Raw genomic sequence first — 21,510 nt, forward strand, 5'->3', positions numbered from 1 at the left:
CCCCAGGTGGTGAGGGTAGGCAACAACATCTCCTCCCCGCTGATCCTCAACACGGGGCCCCACAAGGGTGCGTTCTGAGCCCTCTCCTGTACTCCCTGTTCACCCACGACTGCGTGGCCACGCACGCCTCAACTCAATCATCAAGTTTGCGGACGACACAACAGTGGTAGGCTTGATTACCAACAACGACGAGACGGCCTACAGGGAGGAGGTGAGGGCCCTCGGAGTGTGGTGTCAGGAAAATAACCTCACACTCAACGTCAACAAAACTAAGGAGATGATTGTGGACTTCAGGAAACAGCAGAGGGAACACCCCCTATCCACATCGATGGAACAGTAGTGGAGAGGGTAGCTAGTTTTAAGTTCCTCGGCATACACATCACAGACAAACTGAATTGGTCCACTCACACTGACAGCGTCGTGAAGAAGGCGCAGCAGCGCCTATTCAACCTCAGGAGGCTGAAGAAATTCGGCTTGTCACCAAAAGCACTCACAAACTTCTACAGATGCACAATCGAGAGCATCCTGGCGGGCTGTATCACCGCCTGGTACGGCAACTGCTCCGCCCTCAACCGTAAGGCTCTCCAGAGGGTAGTGAGGACTGCACAACGCATCACCGGGGGCAAACTACCTGCCCTCCAGGACACCTACACCACCCGTTGTTACAGGAAGGCCATAAAGATCATCAAGGACATCAACCACCCAAACCACTGCCTGTTCACCCCGCTATCATCCAGAAGGCGAGGTCAGTACAGGTGCATCAAAGCTGGGACCGAGAGACTGAAAAACAGCTTCTATCTCAAGGCCATCAGACTGTTAAACAGCCACCACTAACACTGAGTGGCTGCTGCCAACACACTGTCATTGACACTGACCCAACTCCAGCCATTTTAATAATGGGAATTGATGGGAAATGATGTAAATATATCACTAGCCACTTTAAACAATGCTACCTTATATAATGTTACTTACCCTACATTATTCATCTCATATGCATATGTATATACTGTACTCTACATCATCGACTGCATCCTTATGTAACACATGTATCACTAGCCACTTTAACTATGCCACTTTGTTTACTTTGTCTACACACTCATCTCATATGTATATACTGTACTCGATACCATCTACTGTATGCTGCTCTGTACCATCACTCATTCATATATCCTTATGTACATGTTCCTTATCCCCTTACACTGTGTATAAGTCAGTAGTTTTGGAATTGTTAGTTAGATTACTTGTTGGTTATCACTGCATTGTCGGAACTAGAAGCACAAGCATTTCGCTACACTCGCATTAACATCTGCTAACCATGTGTATGTGATAGGGGCTCGTAAGTAAGTATTTCACTGTAAGGTAATACCTGTTGTATTCGCCGCATGTGACTAATAACATTTGAATTGATTTGATTTATGACTAGTGATCCATTTATGAAAGTGGCCAATGATTTCAAGTCTGTATGTAGGCAGCACCCTCTCTGTGTTAGTGATGGCTGTTTAACAGTCTGAGAAGCTATTTTTCAGTCTTTTGGTACCGGCTTTGATGCACCTGTACTGACCTCGCCTCCTGGATGGTCGCTGGGTAAACAGGCAGTGGCTTGGGTGGTTGTTGCCCTTGATGATCTTTTTGGCCTTCCTGTGACATTGGGTGCTGTAGGTGTCCTGGAGGGCAGGTAGTTTGCTCCCTTGTGATGCGTTGTGAAGACTGCACCACCCTGTGGAGAGCCCTGCGGTTGTGGGTGGTGCAGTTGCCATACCAGGCGGTGATACAGCCCGACAGGATGCTCTCAATTGTGCATCTGTAAAAGTTTGTGAGGGTTTTAGGTGACAAGCCACATTTCTTCAGACTCCTGAGGTTGAAGAGGCACTGTTGCACCTTCTTCACCACACTGTCTGTGTGGGTGGACCATTTCAGTTTGTCAGTGATGTGTACACCTAGGAACTTAAAGCTTTCCACCTTCTCCACTGTTGTCCCGTCGATGTAGATAGGGGGGTGCTCCCTCTGCTGTTTCCTGAAGTCCACGATCATCTCCTTTGTTTTGTTGATGTTGAGTGAGAGGTTGTTTTCCTGACACCACACTCTGAGGGCCCTCACCTCCTTCCTATAGACTGTCTCGTCGTTGGTGGTGATCAATCCTACTACTGTTGTGTCATCTGCCAACTTGATGATTGAGTTGGAGGCGTGCATGGCCACGCAGTCATGGGTGAACAGGAAGTACAGGAGGGGGCTGGGCACGCACCCTTGTGGTTGAGGTGTTGAGGTTCAGAGAAGTGGAGATGTTGTTTCCTACCTTCACCACCTGGAGGCGACCCATCAGGAAGTCCAGGATCCACAGGCGGGGTAAGACCCAGGACCTCAAGCTTGGAGGGTACTATGGTGTTGAATGCTGAGCTGTAGTCAATGAACAGCATTCTTACATAGGTATTCCTCTTGTCCAGATGGGATGGTGATTGCATCGTCTGTGGACCTATTGGGGCGGTATGCAAATTGAAGTGGGTTTAGGGTGACAGGTAAAGTGGAGGTGATATGATCCTTGTCTAGTCTCTAAAAGCACTTCATGATGACAGAAGTGAGTGCTACAGGGCGATAGTCATTTAGATTAGTTATCTTTGCCTTCTTGGGTACAGGAACAATGGTGGCCATCTTGAAGCATGTGCGGACAACAGACTGAGTTTGGGAGAGATATACATGTCCGTAAACACACCGTAAACACACCCACCAGCTGGTCTGCATATGCTCTGAGGATGCAGCTAGGCATGCCGTCTGGGCCGGCAGCCTTGCGAGGGTTAACACGTTTAAATGTCTTACTCACGTCGGCCATGGAGAAGGAGAGCCCACAGTCCTTGGTAGCTGGCCACTGTATTATCCTCAAAGCGGGCAAAGAAGGTGTTCAGTTTGTCTGGAAGCAAGACGTCAGTGTCCTTGACGTGACTGGTTTTCTTTTTGAAGTCCGTGATTTTCTGTAGACCCTGCCACACACGTCTCATGTCTGAGCCATTGAATTGCAACTCCACTTTGTCCCTATACTGACATTTCGCTTGTTTGATTTCCTTGTGGAGGGAATAACTACACTGTTTTTATTCGGCCATATTCCCAGTCACATTAAATGCGGTGGTTCGCGCTTTCAGTTCCGTGTGAATGCCGTCATCTATGCACGGTTTCTGGTTAGGGTAGGTTTTAATAGTTCACAGTGGGTACAACATCTCCTATGCACTTCCTTATAAAAGGACTCACCGAATCAGCCTATAAATCACTATTCATCTCTGAGGTTAACCGGAACATGTCTCAGTCCGCATGATCAAAACAATCTTGAAGCGTGGATTCCGATTGGTCATACCAGCGTTGAATAATCCTTGTCTTGGGTACATCCTGTTTGAGTTTCTGCCTATAGGAGCAAAATGGAATCGTGGTCAGATTTGCAGAAAGGAGGGCGGGGGAGGGTCTTGCATGAATCGTGGAAGTTAGAGTATGACATTTCTATGTGTATTTGGTCCAGTGTCCCAAAAAGGGACCTATTGCAGCTTAAAACTTCTACAGGATCGGTGGGTCCCCTGCGGGGTGGTTGAGCTAACGTAGGCTAATGCGATTAGCATGATGTTGTAAGTAACAAGAACATTTCCCAGGACAAAGCCATATCTGATAATGGCAGAAAGCTTAAATTCTTGTTAATCCAACTGCACTTCCCACTTTACAGTAGTTATTACAGTGAAATAATACCATGCTCTTGTTTGAGGAAAGTGCACAGTTATGAACTTGAAAAGTTATTCATAAACAAATTATGCACATTTGGGGAGTCTTGATCCTCAGTTTGAACCGAAATGCAATGGTTCATTGGATCAGTCTAAAAATTGTTGCACATACACTGCTGCCATCTAGTGGCCAAAATCTAAATTGCAACTGGGCTGAAATAATAATAAATCACCTTTCTCTTGCGTTTCAAAGATGATCTAATGTGTTATATTCTCCAACATTCATTTCACATTTCCACACATTTCAAAGTGTTTAATTTCAAATGGTATCAAGAATATGCATATTCGTGGTTCAGGTCCTGAGTTACAGACAGTTAGATTTGGGTATGTTATTTTAGGCAAAAATGTAAAAAAAGGGGTGGATCCTTAAATTAAATGCCATTTTATGTAGACCATATGGATAATTGAATAAATCATATTTTATGTATGAATAAATACTTGCTAAAGTGCCAAAATGTAACATTTTGACAGGTCCCTCAGTGCACCCTCTGTGATTTCGAGGAAGATTTTAACCCACTTAACCCCAACATTTCTCCAAGTTTTTTCACCATCATTGAAAAGCCCTAGTTATTTTGTTGCTTTAACAAAGTCATTTCTGAAGATTGTTATTTGTTTAATCTGATTAGTGACTCATTTATGTCTGTCCCTCATTTTAAGGTCTCTAATTTTTTGGTGAAACTATTCCTTTCAAAAACATTTTTTTTACAAGAGAAACATTGAACTAATAGTCAAAGTGTTTCAGAAATGTACCGGTGTTTTTTGGTGGGAAACCTTGCGTGTAAACCCTGTTACCAAAAGATAGACAGGCTAGAAATGTTTTAACAATTACATTCAATTGTCACTCCCAGTTGCACACAACAAACTTCTTTTCCCCCTGTCACAAGGGGATTTATAGCTGATTGCAGATGAAATCGTCAACCCTGTTACAGTCAACCCTGTTACTTTATGTAACATAATAAATAACGGTTACTTAGAGGTGTAAAACAAGGTTGCCCTCTGTCACCATACCTATTTCTATGGCCATTGTTACAGGTAAAAATCAGATCCAATGATAACATTGAGGGGATAAAAATGAGTGGTTGAGACAAAAGTATCAATATACCTAAATATTCAACCTTGAAGGGCCTTATTGAGGACCTGGATAATTTTCCCAGTTTCTTTGGACTAAAACCCAACTATGATAAGTGTACTATATATTACAGATTGGGTATGCAAAAGATACAAACTTTAAATTGCCATGTGGTCTCCTGATTAAATGGGTGGATGGGGAAGTTGATGTGCTTGGCGTACACATCCCGGAAAAGACTAACGCTCTTGAAACTATTAACTTTCATAGTAAACTTAGCAAAATAAATAAGATCTTGAAACCGTGGACAGGGACGGAAAATCTTCAGAAATCTACCTGTCCATCTACGGAAAAATGACTCTGATTTATTCCCTAGTGATATCGCAGTTTACTTATCTGTTAATGGCTCTACCGGTTCCATGAGAATCTTTTTTTAAAGTAATGTGAAAAAATAATATATTGTTTATTTTGAAATAGCAAACCAGATAATGTTAAACAGGCTTATTTATATAGCGAACATGAGTTTGGAGGGTAAAAACTAAGGAATATGAAGGCATTAAACCTCTCACTTAAAGCCTCCATTATATCTAAAATATATATTAATCCAAACTGCATGTTTTTATTCAACATTTTACTGCGGGCTAAATCAGGGTCACACAGAGTGTTTCTTGGTAGTCTTAAACAAATATACTTTGAAACAAAAGTATAAACCTCACACACGGTTATGGGCTTTATAAAAGAAGACACCTGTACCATGTCAGATACTCTGTATAGTTTACATTTGGAGTTTGCATCCCAATATTACACTTTATATACATCACAGACTGAAATATAACAAAACTGTTTGACATAGAAACACAAGATTTATATTGTTTTTTAAATAAATAATGTTTATTAATTATGAAATTATCCAAAATATTTATAATATTCTACCCATGAGGCCACTAGATCATTTGATTGCAGGAAAGGGCTACCCTCTTGAGGTGGGAAAATATATTTTTTTTATGGACTTGAACATGTGTTCTTTATGACAGAATGTAAAAATGAGGTGAAATCACATTTTGTAGGGACCAAAAGGCACCGAATTGGTGGAACGACTCATTAACATCAGAACTTGATCGCCAGCATGTAAGCTCAGCAGAATTACAACCAGAGAGGTTATTAACTATTGATTTATACAGTGTATTTGTATTTTAGCAGTACTGAATTGGCAGGCGGTATGTTGTGGCATGCTTCGAGCAGTGTGTCGTCACACAACAAGCGAATACCTCACCACCAGTAAAGGTGTCACTGGAGAGTAACCTGATGCTTGTAGATGCAATTGGGAGCCTAGTCATATTTGCCATTTGATCCAAGCACTATGTTTGTGTTAGACGGTCTCAACGTCTGCCCAGAGCAGACTATATGTGGGGGAGGACCCTGGAGGCAGGGAATCAGTGCGCATAAATACATCTCATTATTGTAGGTAAACTTGCATGGTTAGGTTCACGACTACAGAGTGCCCGTCGGATTATCTTTCTCATAGCTTCTTGTATATCAGTCAGATAGAGTTACTCTTTATTATGATTCTATTTGTCATTTACTAATCGGAATTCACAGTCCCCAGATCCAGAACAAATGAGTACATGGAACTCCCTTCCATCTTATATAGCGTAAGTGAACAGAAAACCTGGTTTCAAAAAAACATATAAAGCAACACCTCGCGGCACAACGCCGTGTGACCTACTTTTTGTGTGTATGTACTGTGTAACTGATCACATACATGTCAGTACAAATAAGATCAAATAATTCAAGACTAACATAATTCCATTTCTCTTCAGTAACACTTGATCGAGCTTGTCCTCAAAGTTGACTCTCTCCCTCTCTTTTCCTCTCTTACACCTCTCTCTTCTTCCCCGCTCTCTATTACTCCCTCCTTCCCTTGTGCTTGTTCTCTTCCTGTCTCCCCTACACTCACTTTGGCCTGGCCTGGAAGGGGATACATCATCTCTACATCTCTTTTACAGTATCAGAGAACACACTTCTTGAGATTGATGTTTTATGGCTTTTGGTTGCAGCCCAACACTGTGTTGTGTCACACTGCTGGCAGAGTGTTGCAGAGTACCACACGATGGGAATGTATAGTCATGGCATGAATGAACATGCAAAGCACAGGACAGCCAAAGCATGAAGAGTTGTCTTTCTCTCTGCTAATTTAACATGGGACTGGACATGTATGGTGTTATCATTATATTATTCCATATGATTCTGCTCCATAGACCTTTTCCTTTTGGTTTCACATCTCTTCCAATGCTTCAGCCTCTTTCTGAAAAATAATATCCTTGAAGGGCCAGAGAGAGCGAGACAATTTGTTTTGTAACCTCCATAAAGAGGTTAGAGGGGCAGCCGCATCACACCGTCCCGCTGGCGCCGATATAGGTACACAATGCCTAGTGCAGTGTAAGCAAACGGCAGAGCAGTGAGCTGGGGTTGTAGCGTGTGGAAAATGCTAGTGGACACAGACAATGCAGCGGGCCAAGGCCTAACCAGCCCTTAGAGGGACAGGGGTCGCTTCACTGCGACAACAGCCCCCTCTCTCCCTCCCTCCCTCTTTTTTTTCAGTGCCCCCAGCACAGGGGCTGCCACAGCATGGCCTCGGGGAGGACGCTGAAGTTCGCCCTGTGCGAGGTGCTGCAGTTCGCAGGCCTGTGCGTGCCGCTCTTCATCGTCATGCAGAGGTTCGCCCTCATTGTAGCGCGGGTCAAAAGCGTGGCGCAGCCACCCGGCGACGCAAGCACCGCCTACTGGCTCACCGTGGCCTCCTCCATCGCCTATGTCACCTCTGCTGCCCTGCTTGTCTGGGTGCCCATGAAGTACATGGTGTTCACGAATAAGAAGTTTCTTGTCGGGAGGAAGAAGTGGTGAGTGTCTGTCTGGCCTGTCTGGTCTGTGGCCTAGTTGGGAATCCACTGTCTAAGCTAGGAGCTAGGAGCTAGGAGCTGTAGCTGTGATATAACAGCACAGTGTTTTCTGGAACAGAGCCTTGGGGTGTAGTAATGGCTGTCGGGTCTTTCTGGCGTGAACCTGACCGGTAGCTGTGCTGTGTCCGATTCTCGACGGGCTTGCAATTGTTTTTGCAGTATACGTACATTTCCAAATGCATCAATATTTTAATTTCTGAAAACCTCTAGCCTATAACTCAAACTATCCCTCCTTTATCTATCTCCCTTTCTCTCTCTCTCTCTCTCTCTCTCTCTCTCTCTCTCTCTCTCTCTCTCTCTCTCTCTCTCTCTCTCTCTCTCTCTCTCTCTCTCTCTCTCTCTCTCTCTCTCTCTCTCTCTCTCTCTCTCTCTCTCTCTCTCTCTCAGGAGGCCGGTGGCCCTGGTCTATATGATCCTTTCCACATTACCCTGCTTTGCCTTTCTCATCGCCAGCTCAGAGGTAAACCATGTGACCCCAGTAGTATCCATCATTTGTTAATTCTCATCTCAGTGTGTCTATGTTTGACCATTGACACTCGACCTGTTGGTTACCTTCTAAGTCAGAGGTATTCACTTCCAGGTGTTGAGGTCTGTAGTACTGCTAGTTTTCAGTTCCTCGTCCCCCCAGTAGCTGCTTAATAGATTAATGCCATTGAGCTGCCTGAGAGTCCACTCACCTGATGTGCCAAGTCTAAATCCGTCCCTGATTGGAGTCGAGGAATGATGAAAACAAGTAGACGTCAATGTCTGGATTGTACTACTCCACTTCTATGTCATTCTACTGTATGTCTAGATCAGGGATTGGTAACTGGCAGCCCCCCCCAACCCCATTTTGTAGGCCCACGGACCAGTTAGAACAATAGAATACACAACGTGCAATTTCAAAATTTGGTTGTGCATCAGCAGTCACTCAATTAGCCCATGTCAGCTATTTTGATTTATTTATTGGTAAATGAGTCTAGTGGCTAGCTATCTAAACTTTTAGAAAGCATGGTTGAATTATCTACCGGGATGGGGCCCATTGATCATCAGTTATCATATTAAAATTGGCAAACATATGCTTCCACCTTCTGGCAAAATGTGTAGAATTGCATGAAATTAGTTATAAAATTGCTAAATCTTCTTTCCGCCCCATGGCAAAATGTTTAGAATTGCAGCAAACTTGCTTTAAAACGGCAACATTTTCTCTCTGCCCCATGACAAAATGTGCATAATTGCAGGAAATGAACTTTTTAAGATGTGCCGCTAAAATGTTTTGCTCGCAGGGGGGCCCATTAGCCACTGGGCAGACCGAAGAGCCACTGCGGCACCTCATGATGTGCTCTAACCCTAACCCTAACCCTAACCCTTGTCTAGATGGTTCTATGCACATCAAACCCTACTACGCAGAATGCCGACTGTAGTCTACCTACTCTACCATTATGGCACCACCACAGCATTATGAAAGTTCCTTGAAGTGCAGAGTCATAGCGGGGGTCTTATGAGAGAGGAGGGGGTAAAGGTAATGAGAGCAGAGGAACAGTTGGGTTCTCAGGGGAGCAATCTACAGACCTATGACCAAGTAGCAACTGATAAGCAGCTGAGTTCCTCATCCTGCTCCAGCCACCCTGGTCACATTGGCTGTCTGTCAAGCACTTTCCCACTTCCTGTCTGTGATGTGCCCACCTCCTATTAGCTGTCTATGAAGCACTTTTTAAGGGTTACAAAAGGTCCATGGGTGACTCAGGTCCTTGGTTTATCTGCTCTCTTTTACATAAGAGGAGCCATAAATTCAGCCCAGTCTCTTTTGTTCCGTGTCCTGTAGAGTACATACCAGAGCTAAGTGATTAGCTCACTAACAAAGTGTCACAGAGGGTATACACTGAGTGTACAAAACATTAGGAACACCTTCCTAATATTAAGTTGCATACTCTTTTTTTTCCCCCTCAGAACAGCCTCAATTCATCAGGGCATGTTCCACAGGGATGCTGGCCCATGTTGACTCCAATGCTTCCCACAATTGAGTCATGTTGGCTGGATGTCCTTTGGGTGATGGACTGTTGTTGATACACACGGGAAACTGTTGAGCGTGAAAAACCCAATCAGCATTGCAGTTCTTGACATATTCAAACCAGTGCACCTGGCACCTACTACCATACCCCCTTCAAAGGCACTTAAATATTTTGTCTTGCCCATTCACCCTCTGAATGGCACACGTACACAATCCATGCCTCAATCGTCTCAAGGCTCAAAAATCGTTCTTTAACCTCAGCCCCTTCATCTACACTGACTGAAGTAGATTTAACAGGTGACAGCAATAAGGGATCATAGTTTTCACCTGGTTAGTCTATGTCCTGGAAAGAGCAGGCGTTCCTAATGTTTTGTACACTCAATGTACAGCCCTCATAGGGTTGTATGCAGTGTTTGGAGAAGGTTTGGAGGGGAAGATCACAATCGGGGCTAGCATTGTAGTCTGATTTGAATCACTGATTGGTTTTGATCATTGTTTTCTCTCAGGTGCAGATCAATAACGGTATAAGACAGGATACGTTTGCAGAGCTCCCCGTGTCGTTGGTGCTCTTCTCTCTCATCTGCATCGATATTGTGGAGAGGATCCGCCACAGACGACTCACTGGACACGGTGAGAATACAAAGCTCTGTGTTAAACACACACTTTAATTGAACATTGGCTAGCTACTCAACCTGGTCTAAGGGCAATTCATTGGATTTGGTATGTAAATGAATTCCCTCCATTTTGAAAGATACACTACATGACCAAAAGTATATGGACACCTGCTCGTTTGAACATCTCATTCCAAAATCATCTGCATTAATATGGAGTTAGTCCTCCCTTTGCTGCTATAACAGCCTCCACTCTTCTGGGAAGGCTTTCCACTAGATGTTGGAAAACTGCTGCGGGAACTTGCTTCCATTCAGCCACAAGTGCATTAGTGAACATCCGGCACTGATGTTGGGCGATTAGGCCTGTCTCTGCATTCCAATTCATTCCAAATATGTTTGATGGGTTTGAGATCAGGGCTCTGTGCAGGCCAGTCAAGTTCTTCCACACCGATCTCGAGAAACCTTTTCTTAATGGACGTCGCTTTGTGCACAGGGGCATTGTCATGCTAAAACAGGAAAGGGCTTTCCCCAAACTGTTGCCACAAAGTTTGAAGCACATAATTGTCTAGAATGTAATTGTATGCTATAGCATTGAGATTTCCCTTCACCGGAACTAAGGGGCCTAAAAACAGCCGCAGAAGATTATTCCTCCTCCACCAAACTTTACAGTTGGCACTATGCATTGGGGCAGGTAGGGTTCACCTGGCATCTGCCAAACCCAGATTTGTCTGTTGGACTGCCAGATGGTGAAGCGTGAGTCATCACTCCAGAGAACGCATTTCCAGTACTTGTGCTCCTTTTAGTTTTTTTTACCCCCTTTTCACCCCAATTTTGTGGTATCCAATCGGTAGTTACAGTCTTGTCCCATCGCTGCAACTCCCGTATGGACTCGGGAGAGGCGAAGGTCGAGAGCCGTGCGTCCTCCAAAACACAACCCAACCCAGCCGCAATGCCCACTTAACCCGGAAGCCAGCTGCACCAATGTGTCGGAGGAAACATTGTGTCAGCGTGCACTGTGCCTGGCCCGTCACGGGAATCCCTAGTGCGCGATGGGACAAGGCCATCCCTGCCGGCCAAAGCCTTCCCTAACCCAGATGACATTGGGCCAATTGTGCGCCGTCTCCTGGTCTCCCAGTCGCGGCAAGCTAGGACAGAGCCTGGACTCGAACCCAGAATCTCTAATGGCACAGCTAGCACTGCGATCCAGTGCTTTAGACTGCTGAGCCACCCGGGAGGCCCAAAGGCAGTTTTAAACTTGGTAGTGAGTGTTGCAACTGAGGAAAGATGCTTTTTTTTACGAGTTAAGTGCTTCAGCACTCTGCGGTCCCGTTTTGTGAGCTTGTGTGGCCTACCACTTCACGGCTGAGTTGTTGTTGCTCCTAGACATTTTCACTTCCCCACAACAGCACTTGAAGTTGACCGAGGCATCTCTAGCAAGGCAGAAATTTGACGAACTGACTTGTCGCATGACGGTGCGATGTTGAAAGTCACTGAGCTCTTCAGTAAGGCCATTCTACTGTCAATGATTGTCTATGGAGATTGCATGGCTGTTTGCTCGATTTTATACACCTATCAGAACCGTGTGTGGCTGAAATAGCCCAATCCACTCATTTGAATACTTTTGTATATATAGTGTATGTTACTTTACTTTGTGAATAGAATAGCAGACTTACAATATCATACAAAGTAGAGGATGTATAGTATAATACTTCTTGCTCGGTTGTACAGTAGCATATGAATTGGATGACATAGTATTGTGCGTCTTTCGCTGAGACCATGTTGCTTGTTGCGTTCTAACAACAAATTAGAATTACTGGGAGAATTTACATTGGTGGTTAGGAAAACTAATGACAAAGTTTAGGATAATCTATGTAAAAGTTTAGGATGAACTAGGTTAAGTTTAGGAAAAGGGTTAGGTGAAGGATTAGCTCAAAGCTACAGTTGTCCCTGACGTGAGTGGAACACGCAACCTTTGGATTGCTAGACACTCGTCCAACCTCCCGACCAACCTCCCTACTTTCGTTTCTGTCTGAAGTTACTAGACCATTAGTACATATCATACGTCTTGTAGGTGTACAAAAATACGTGTAGTATGCTTTGTATGGATCTGAGGCCAGGCTGAGCAGCTGTTGCATCTAATCAACCAAACAATACATGATCCACTGAGCACAACCTCTTGTCACATGCAGCGGGACCAACAGTAGTGTAATTTCATGACGACAACAATACTCACACTATCAGGGGATATGTCCTCTATCTCAGGAAATGAACAGGAAATGCTATGTATGACCCACCAACTGATTATTCGTAACAGTGCCGAATTGGCAAAAACCATGACGTTGTTCTAAGGGTGGCTGTCATTTTCTTGGAATCCCTTTATTTGAAGAAATGGCCAGATCCAAAACGTTTGTCCTTTTCCACTGATCAGAAAAGCTATTGGTCAAATATAGTGCCTATATGGCCCAGAGAGAAAGTCCCTGTGTTTGTGCTGTGTTCTATTTTGTTGGACTCTGGTTAAATCAACATTGTTCTAATGTCATTTGTCAATGTATTGTGATGTGGAATCTATGTTTTTAAAGTACATTGGATTTGCAAAAAGTCCAACTTTTTTGAAGTTGAAATTTCAACCCCAGGATTATGTAATGCTAACCAATTTTCAACATAGACACATCTTGTATAATAAAATAACGTTGAATTTGTACCTTTTGAAACAACGTCAGATCTTCAATGTTATTTATATCCACTATCAGAATAAAAAGCAATAGGCTTGGCAGCATCTCCAACTGGAGAATTGATCTATAGCGACCCTTTGGTCTCCGATCCAGGGTTTCAACCAAGCCCAGCGTAGCTATTTGACACTGACTACTACAAATGTGCTATCGTGAGAATGATTGTTGAGAATTCTCCACTTAAAATGTTTATAGAATCAATGTTGCTATTGAAGTAATTTCAAAGAGTAAGTTTAATGACATGAAATTAAATGAAACCATACTTTATTAATCATATTGTATATCATGAATTATACTGTTTAGGCCTATATAGGACAGGTATCGTTTCAATTCAACCCAGGATTCAACTAAATATAGAGTTTCATGCTTTGGTTGATTTCAAATGTAATCTACACGTGAATTATTAATATGTTGGATTCACATCTCCATCTCAAACAAATTCAAGTGAAGAATAGGACTAAATCAAATCAAAATGATTTAAAGTGCATTTAAAGTTTGATTTGATTTAGTGCTGTTTAGTCGTATTCTGTCTTTATAAGGGCTCAGGGACAGACCCAGATGGTTTGAGTGATTGATATTTATTAGTTCCAAAAGGCTTAGGCAAGAGAATAGTCATGGACAGGCAAAAGGTCAAAACCAGATCAGAGTCCAGGAGGTACAGAGTGGCAGGCAGGCTCGAGGTCACGGCAGGCAGACTGGTCAGGCAGGCGGGTTACAGAGTCCAGAAAACAGGCAAGGGTCAAAACCGGGAGGACTAGCAAAAGAGGGAATAGCAAAAGCACGGGGAAAAACACGCTGGTTGACTCAAAACAGACAAGGCAAACTGACACAGCGAGACAGGAAACACAGGGATAAATACACTGGGGAAAATAAGCGACACCTGGAGGGCGTTGAGACAATCACAAGGACAGGTGAAACAGATCAGGACGTGACATTCTTTCAGATTTTTGGTTGAGATCCAACATATAACTGATAAATTTATAGGCAAATTGGAATAAAAGCCAGTCAGTGGCACAGATGGATCTATCCAAACAGAACATACACTATACAGTATATACAAAAGTATGTGAACACCCCTTCAAATGAGTGGATTTGGCTATTTCACCCACACCCATTGCTGAAAGGTGTAAAGTGGAAATGTTCAGGCGCAACAATGGCTCGGAGACCACCGAGTGCTGTAGCGCGTAGCACGTAAAAATCACCTGTCCTTGGTGGAAATGCGTTCTCTGGAGTGATGAATCTCCCAGGCGGATGGGTTTGGCGGATGCCCCAATGCATAGTGCCAATTCAATGTTTTATGGTTTGGTTTAGGTCCCTTAGTTCTAGTAAAGGGAAATCTTAACAGTACAACATACAATGACAAATGTCTGCAAAAAGTGAGGTCCATACAGAAATGGTTTGTTGAGATCAATGTGGAAGAACTTGACTGACCTGCACAGAGCCCTGACCTCAACCCCATCAAACACCTTTGAGAATAATTGGAACACCGACTGCAAGCCAGACTTGATTGCCCAACATCAGTGCCCGACCTCACTAATGCTTTCGTGGCTGAATGGAAGCAAGTCCCAGCAGTGTTGCAACATCTAGTGGAAAGACTTCCCAGAATAGTGGAGGCTGTTAGGCAGCAAAAGGGGGGACAACTCCATATTAATGCTCATGATTTCAGAATGAGATGTTCGACGAGCAGGTGTCCACATACTTTTGGTAATGTAGTGTACATAACCTTCTAATGTTGAGCTGTTGTTGCATTGACAATCAAACACAATACTATATCACTTTTGCAATAGAGTAAATAGCAGACAATTTTCTATGTATAAACAAGTTTATGAGTCAATATATATTTTCATATTTGCACTATTAATATAAAGTGTATAAATATATAAAAAACGTTCAGAGTGAGTGTATCAGAACAACACTCTGAAGGGAGGCATTTCTCTCAAAGCACACATTCATAGCTAAGCTACAACAACATTTCTGACTAATTTTGCTGGCTCAACAGATAATTACTAGAAAAAAGGATGTCCCTGTTTCACAATCATGCCAATTCAGAGGAAAGAAATAAGGAAGTGGCCAATCGTGAGGTCATTTGGGAATCTACTAATCACAGTGAGACTGAGACTTCATCAGAAGTGAGATTAGTTTAAAAGAAATATATATATATATAAACATTACCAAATTCAAACAAACCCCCCATAGTTGGCTACTGTAGAAAATCAAGTGTTAGATTGTGAGTCTAATAATGATGAGGCTGTGTGAAAAGCTCTGAAATGGTTGAGAATATGTGGGCTTCATGAAAAAAAAAGTCAGAATAACCTAGGTCACACTTTACATTACGTTGCACTGATATGTCAACAGGAATCTCTCAACTAAATCGCTCTGCAAATAAACCCATCTCTCCCAGCAAAGTTGTGATTGGATTTTTGGTTGAGATGGAGACCGAATCCAACATATAATTGATTAAGTCAGTGGCAAAGGACTACCCAAGCAGAAGACACATCTCCTTCAAATGTTGACATTTGGTTGTGTTGACCAACAAAACACAATTCAATATCCCTTTTGCAATAGAGTCGATAGCCTGTTTACGTGTTAACAAATGATATGTTGGATTCACATCTGAAACTCTACCAAAAAAATGAAAGTTAAAGAAGAGGATTAAGCCAGTGGCTCAGATGAAACTATCCAAGAAGTAGATCCATCTCCTTTTAAAATGTTGATATTTGGTTGCATTGTCAACCAAACACAATTCAATATTACTTTTCTCATACAGTAATTGGCTTAAAGGGTAACACATCCACGGCCACATTTTGAAGTTACTGTAACTATAATGTCCTCCTATGTAATCATAGAAAGGGTGCGTAATCAAGACAGCATGCACAGGTCACAGTTCTGTGGAGATCTTCACAATTGCTACAATAAAGAATGTCAAAGAGCATTGATCACTTGCACTATGCCTAGTGTACGTACTTTTAAAATATTCTCCAGGTCATTTGGTTGTGCGATAAGATATAGCGCAGTGGTAACACATTAACGTTTTTTTATTTTTTATAAATAAACAAAATATCTGACGTATTCCCAATTGAACATTGTTGAAAAAAATGGTTGAAAGTGCAGTGATAAAACATTACAGTGACAACTAAACCAAAAATCAGGCACGGTTTTTCCATAAAAATTTGCCTGTGCTTTTAGACGGTTGAAAGCAATAGTGATAACACATTTGGCATTCAACAAACTTTTGGCTGTTTTCTTGAGGGAGTGAATGTAGGTTGTAATCTTATCTATCAACGTCTCAACCAAATATTACCCAATTGTCCACGTTGAAATGACGTGGTGTGCTCCATGGTTCTGTGCCGTAATGAGATGTTCTGTTCTGGGTTGTTATGACATGGTTGACATACCCATGTGCTGTTGTCTTTCCATCCAGCTAACGAATTGGCCCGAGATGCTGAGATCCCTTCCACTCTCCTCACGAACGTAACCCCAGTGACACCGGTAAACCCAGAAAACCCTGCGGCACCCGTAATGCCAAGTGTGCCCACGAACCCTACACAACCAGGGCAACCTGGTAGTCCAAGTGGGCAGGACCAGAACGTGGCGGGGTCTCAACCAGAGGCCAATTGGACACTCCAGGGGATGCCAGGTAACCAGATACAAGGAAGACAGTTCAGCATGTCAGGCCTGAGCTCGCGCTCGGCATGCTCTGCACGCTCGGCCAGCATGTCCGCAGACCACGGCATCTCACCATATGCCTACACAGGCGCGTTGCGCATCTTGTGTGCCAGCGATGCCCGAGCTGAAGTGTTTGTGGACAGCTTTCTGTTCTGGATGGACACGGTGGAGATGGTGAGGGTGGCAGGGCACCCGGCGGTCTACTACTCGGGCTGGGTGTTCCCTATCTACATCTTCAGCTACCTGTCGTGCCTGCGGCTGGTAGTCATGCCCCACAGTCCCCTGCTGTCGTTGCTAGGCGTGGCCCTGCAGGATCTGCCTTTCCTGTTTGTGCGTATCGGCCTCATTGCCTTCTTCGGCTTTGTAACGCCACTCCTCTACCTGATGAAGAACTTGCTTGTTTGTCTGGCCTTCATCTACTTCAACTTCATGACCAAGCTGAGGGTCTTCAACACCGAGAGGATGTTCTGATGTGAGCTGCCGGCCACGTATGAGAAAAAACTATGGACTGTGATAGACTTTATGACAGAGACAAAGGAGTCACCAAACCAAAGGAAGACAAAAACAAGAACAGGCTCACACAGCGATGACAATAGGATGTTATGGAGAACATGAAAAGAATTGGAGAGCATTACTGTGTGCACCACAGCCAAGACAGATGGATCCATTTCATAATGATGATTCTGATGAAAGGAGGGACAGGACGACATTGTGGTGCTTTTTTCAAGTTAAAAGGGAACTCTTCGGTAATGTGTTCCCGTAAAGGGGAGGGAGGACATTAACTGTCAGAGGACTATGTGACGTCTCAGTGTTATCTTATTTCCTCCTTGTTCCAAGTGGGATTTTTTTACCTTTCAATTCCCCTTGCCCCCAACCTGAACTATGGCACTTTGAGAATGTAAAAAACCTGTCATGTCACTTCTTACAGATTTTATAACAGAGAATATATGATTTTTCTATTCTATTACTAAGTGCAGTGAATGTGTAAGAATATACATCAACGTTGTTATACATCCCAGATGTATTTTCTTTGCTAGGTTATGATATTATCCACAAAAACAAAGCGTGAGTTTGTACAAATGAAAAAAAATAAAGATAAAGAAAAAGAGAAAGAAATCTGTTTCAGGACATGATTTCACATGAGCATGGACTGTGTATGACTGCATTTACATGTGTGTTTACATTCTGTTCATGTATTTCTCTGTATGTTAGTACATGATGGTGCATGATTGTGTTTTTCTTTTCAGGCCCTCCCCAGCCTCGTTCAGCCTATGATGGTGCAGGGTGACAGGGCTCCATGTTGGGCTTTCCACAATGGGTCTGCACGCTCTGGCCTCCCCTCACTTCCCCTGGCAGGAAGCAGGATATCCTCCCTTCTTCTGTCCCCTCTTTTCTGGAGAACCATCCATCCCCGCGGTGCCCTCACAATTCCTCCTGAGTGGTTATTGTCCCACCAATCCACAACATCAGCAGTCTGTGTGGTAGAGGAGAAGAGCCTGCCCATTTCTCCCCCCCATCCCTCCCCCATCCCTCTCCCCCATCCCTCTCCCATCCTTCTCCCTTCCCTGCCACTAAATCAGCAAAAGTTATTTCATTTGGGGCTACCGTGGCCTTATTCACTTGGCTGATCTGACATCTCTACAGTGTAATTTCCCAAAACAGTTGGCCACTAAATCACTTAAATTCCAAAAATACAAGCTTCTTGGCATTGTTTACACATTTCTCTTGTCTGCTCTTGTCACGTATCATCTACCTCAAGGGCCTTTTTTCGTCATACAGTGAGTATGATGTGGGCAGTGTGATAAAACACACACCAAACACTTTTGGTGCAAACTGCCTCCTACTGTATCTTTCAAATGTCCCCTTATATGACACACAGCGCATTATTGTCCTCTGAAAACACACACATCTTCATGACCAACTGTCACCTCCTGTGCCATAAACTTCCCGCAAATCTATGGCAAATTTGCTGCAAACTAAATAGTGTGCCACAAAATGTTGCCAGAAGTTTGCAAATGTTTGCCTCTAGTGGTGAATCTACAACAATAATATTTATTGCCACTAGTTAACTTTTTCTGGCAAACAATTCTCTCAAGATTCTATTTGAATCTGTGGCGACAACATGTATTGCCACTAGTGGCAAACAGTTGACCAGTTTACCGTTTCTGGTGAACACATGAGTTCCAAGACCAGTGACGACTAGTCAGGGGATGAAGAAAAATCGGTTAGAAACTGTAAACCAACCAATGTAGCTACCTACTGAAGTTGTTCGGTGAGTGTCTAACATCCTAATAAACATTTTGTTAAATAATTAATGCCTGCTTAGCAATATCATGTGTTATGGAATAGAGTGAAAAACATTTTGTTGCTAGATTAGTTTCAATCTGTCAGCAGCACTGACTGGCTAGCGAGCCAGTTAGTTAGTGGCTAGCACTTAGCTAGCTAACATTAGATATCATATTTTGCACAATTGATAATGATTTGCCCAAGCACATATTTTTTGGTGAATACATTTGTATTTTAGCTAATATCAATAATATGCATGTCATTATGCTAGTGTCACTGTTCAGTAGCATGTTAGCTAGCACAACAGCTTGTACTAGCTCCCTGGTACACAGAAAATACCCGAGCTCTGAAGCAAGCTTCCAGAAATTTGGAACGGAAATGGCGCCACACCAAACTGGAAGTCTTCCGACTAGCTTGGAAGGACGGTACCGTGCAGTACCGAAGAGCCCTTACTGCTGCTCGATCGTCCTATTTTTCTAACTTAATTGAGGAAAATAAGAACAATCCGAAATTCCTTTTTGATACTGTGGCAAAGCTAACTAAAAAGCAGCATTCCCCAAGAGAGGATGACTTGCACTTTAGCAGTGATAAATTCATGAACTTCTTTGAGGAAAAGATTATGATTATTAGAAAGCAAATTACGGACTCCTCTTTAAACCTGCGTATTCCTCCAAACCTCAGTTGTCCTGAGTCTGCACAACTCTGCCAGGACCTAGGATCAAGAGAGACGCTCAAGTGTTTTAGTACTATATCTCTTGACACAATGATGAAAATAATCATGGCCTCTAAACCTTCAAGCTGTATACTGGACCCTATTCCAACTAAACTACTGAAAGAGCTGCTTCCTGTGCTTGGCCCTCCTATGTTGAACATAATAAACGGCTCTCTATCCACTGGATGTGTACCAAACTCACTAAAAGTGGCAGTAATAAAGCCTCTCTTGAAAAAGCCAAACCTTGACCCAGAAAATATAAAAAACTATCGGCCTATATCGAATCTTCCATTCCTCTCAAAGATTTTAGAGAAGGCTGTTGCGCAGCAACTCACTGCCTTCCTGAAGACAAACAATGTATACGAAATGCTTCAGTCTGGTTTTAGACCCCATCATAGCACTGAGACGGCACTTGTGAAGGTGGTAAATGACATTTTGATGGCATCGGACCGAGGCTCTGCATCTGTCCTCGTGCTCCTAGACCTTAGTGCTGCTTTTGATACCATCGATCACCACATTCTTTTGGAGAGATTGGAAACCCAAATTGGTCTACACGGACATGTTCTGGCCTGGTTTAGGTCTTATCTGTCGGAAAGATATCAGTTTGTCTCTGTGAATGGTTTGTCCTCTGACAAATCAACTGTACATTTCGGTGTTCCTCAAGGTTCTGTTTTAGGACCACTATTGTTTTCACTATATATTTTACCTCTTGGGGATGTTATTCGAAAACATAATGTAAACTTTCACTGCTATGCGGATGACACACAGCTGTACATTTCAATGAAACATGGTGAAGCCCCAAAATTGCCCTCGCTAGAAGCATGTGTTTCAGACATAAGGAAGTGGATGGCTGCAAACTTTCTACTATTAAACTCGGACAAAACAGAGATGCTTGTTCTAGGTCCCAAGAAACAAAGAGATCTTCTGTTGAATCTGACAATTAATCTTAATGGTTGTACAGTCGTCTCAAATAAAACTGTGAAGGACCTCGGCGTTACTCTGGACCCTGATCTCTCTTTTGAAGAACATATCAAGACCATTTCGAGGACAGCTTTTTTCCATCTACGTAACATTGCAAAAATCAGAAACTTTCTGTCCAAAAATGATGCAGAAAAATTAATCCATGCTTTTGTCACTTCTAGGTTAGACTACTGCAATGCTCTATTTTCCGGCTACCCGGATAAAGCACTAAATAAACTTCAGTTAGTGCTAAATACGGCTGCTAGAATCCTGACTAGAACCAAAAAATTTGATCATATTACTCCAGTGCTAGCCTCTCTACACTGGCTTCCTGTCAAAGCAAGGGCTGATTTCAAGGTTTTACTGCTAACCTACAAAGCATTACATGGGCTTGCTCCTACCTACCTCTCTGATTTGGTCCTGCCGTACATACCTACACGTACGCTACGGTCACAAGACGCAGGCCTCCTAATTGTCCCTAGAATTTCTAAGCAAACAGCTGGAGGCAGGGCTTTCTCCTATAGAGCTCCATTTTTATGGAACGGTCTGCCTACCTATGTCAGAGACGCAAACTCGGTCTCAACCTTTAAGTCTTTACTGAAGACTCATCTCTTCAGTGGGTCATATGATTGAGTGTAGTCTGGCCCAGGAGTGGGAAGGTGAACGGAAAGGCTCTGGAGCAACGAACCGCCCTTGCTGTCTCTGCCTGGCCGGTTCCCCTCTTTCCACTGGGATTCTCTGCCTCTAACCCTGTTACGGGGCTGAGTCACTGGCTTGC

At 43.3% G+C, this 21,510-nt stretch overlaps 1 protein-coding gene across 1 annotated transcript; it reads left to right on the forward strand.

The window, feature by feature from the left end:
- The first annotated feature begins 7,406 nt into the window (after positions 1-7,406).
- Positions 7,407-17,834, forward strand: LOC124039182 (transmembrane protein 236-like). The gene is made up of 4 exons (XM_046355093.1): positions 7,407-7,718; positions 8,166-8,238; positions 10,275-10,398; positions 16,530-17,834. Exons 1-4 carry the CDS (start codon positions 7,447-7,449, stop codon positions 17,243-17,245), a joined length of 1,185 nt encoding a protein of 394 aa, XP_046211049.1. The 5' UTR covers positions 7,407-7,446; the 3' UTR covers positions 17,246-17,834.
- Positions 17,835-21,510: the final 3,676 nt, after the last annotated feature.

Source organism: Oncorhynchus gorbuscha, linkage group LG07 (genome assembly GCF_021184085.1).
Source record: "Oncorhynchus gorbuscha isolate QuinsamMale2020 ecotype Even-year linkage group LG07, OgorEven_v1.0, whole genome shotgun sequence".
Classification (NCBI taxonomy): domain Eukaryota; kingdom Metazoa; phylum Chordata; class Actinopteri; order Salmoniformes; family Salmonidae; genus Oncorhynchus; species Oncorhynchus gorbuscha.

What these genes read in the sequence shown, in the direction of transcription:
- LOC124039182 (XM_046355093.1), top strand. Translation starts at nt 7,447, where the DNA reads ATGGCCTCGGGGAGGACGCTGAAGTTCGCCCTGTGCGAGGTGCTGCAG. An exon ending in CTTGTCGGGAGGAAGAAGTG is followed by an intron (nt 7,719 to 8,165) that starts GTGAGTGTCTGT and finishes TCTCTCTCTCAG; the next exon opens with GAGGCCGGTGGCCCTGGTCT. An exon ending in TTCTCATCGCCAGCTCAGAG is followed by an intron (nt 8,239 to 10,274) that starts GTAAACCATGTG and finishes GTTTTCTCTCAG; the next exon opens with GTGCAGATCAATAACGGTAT.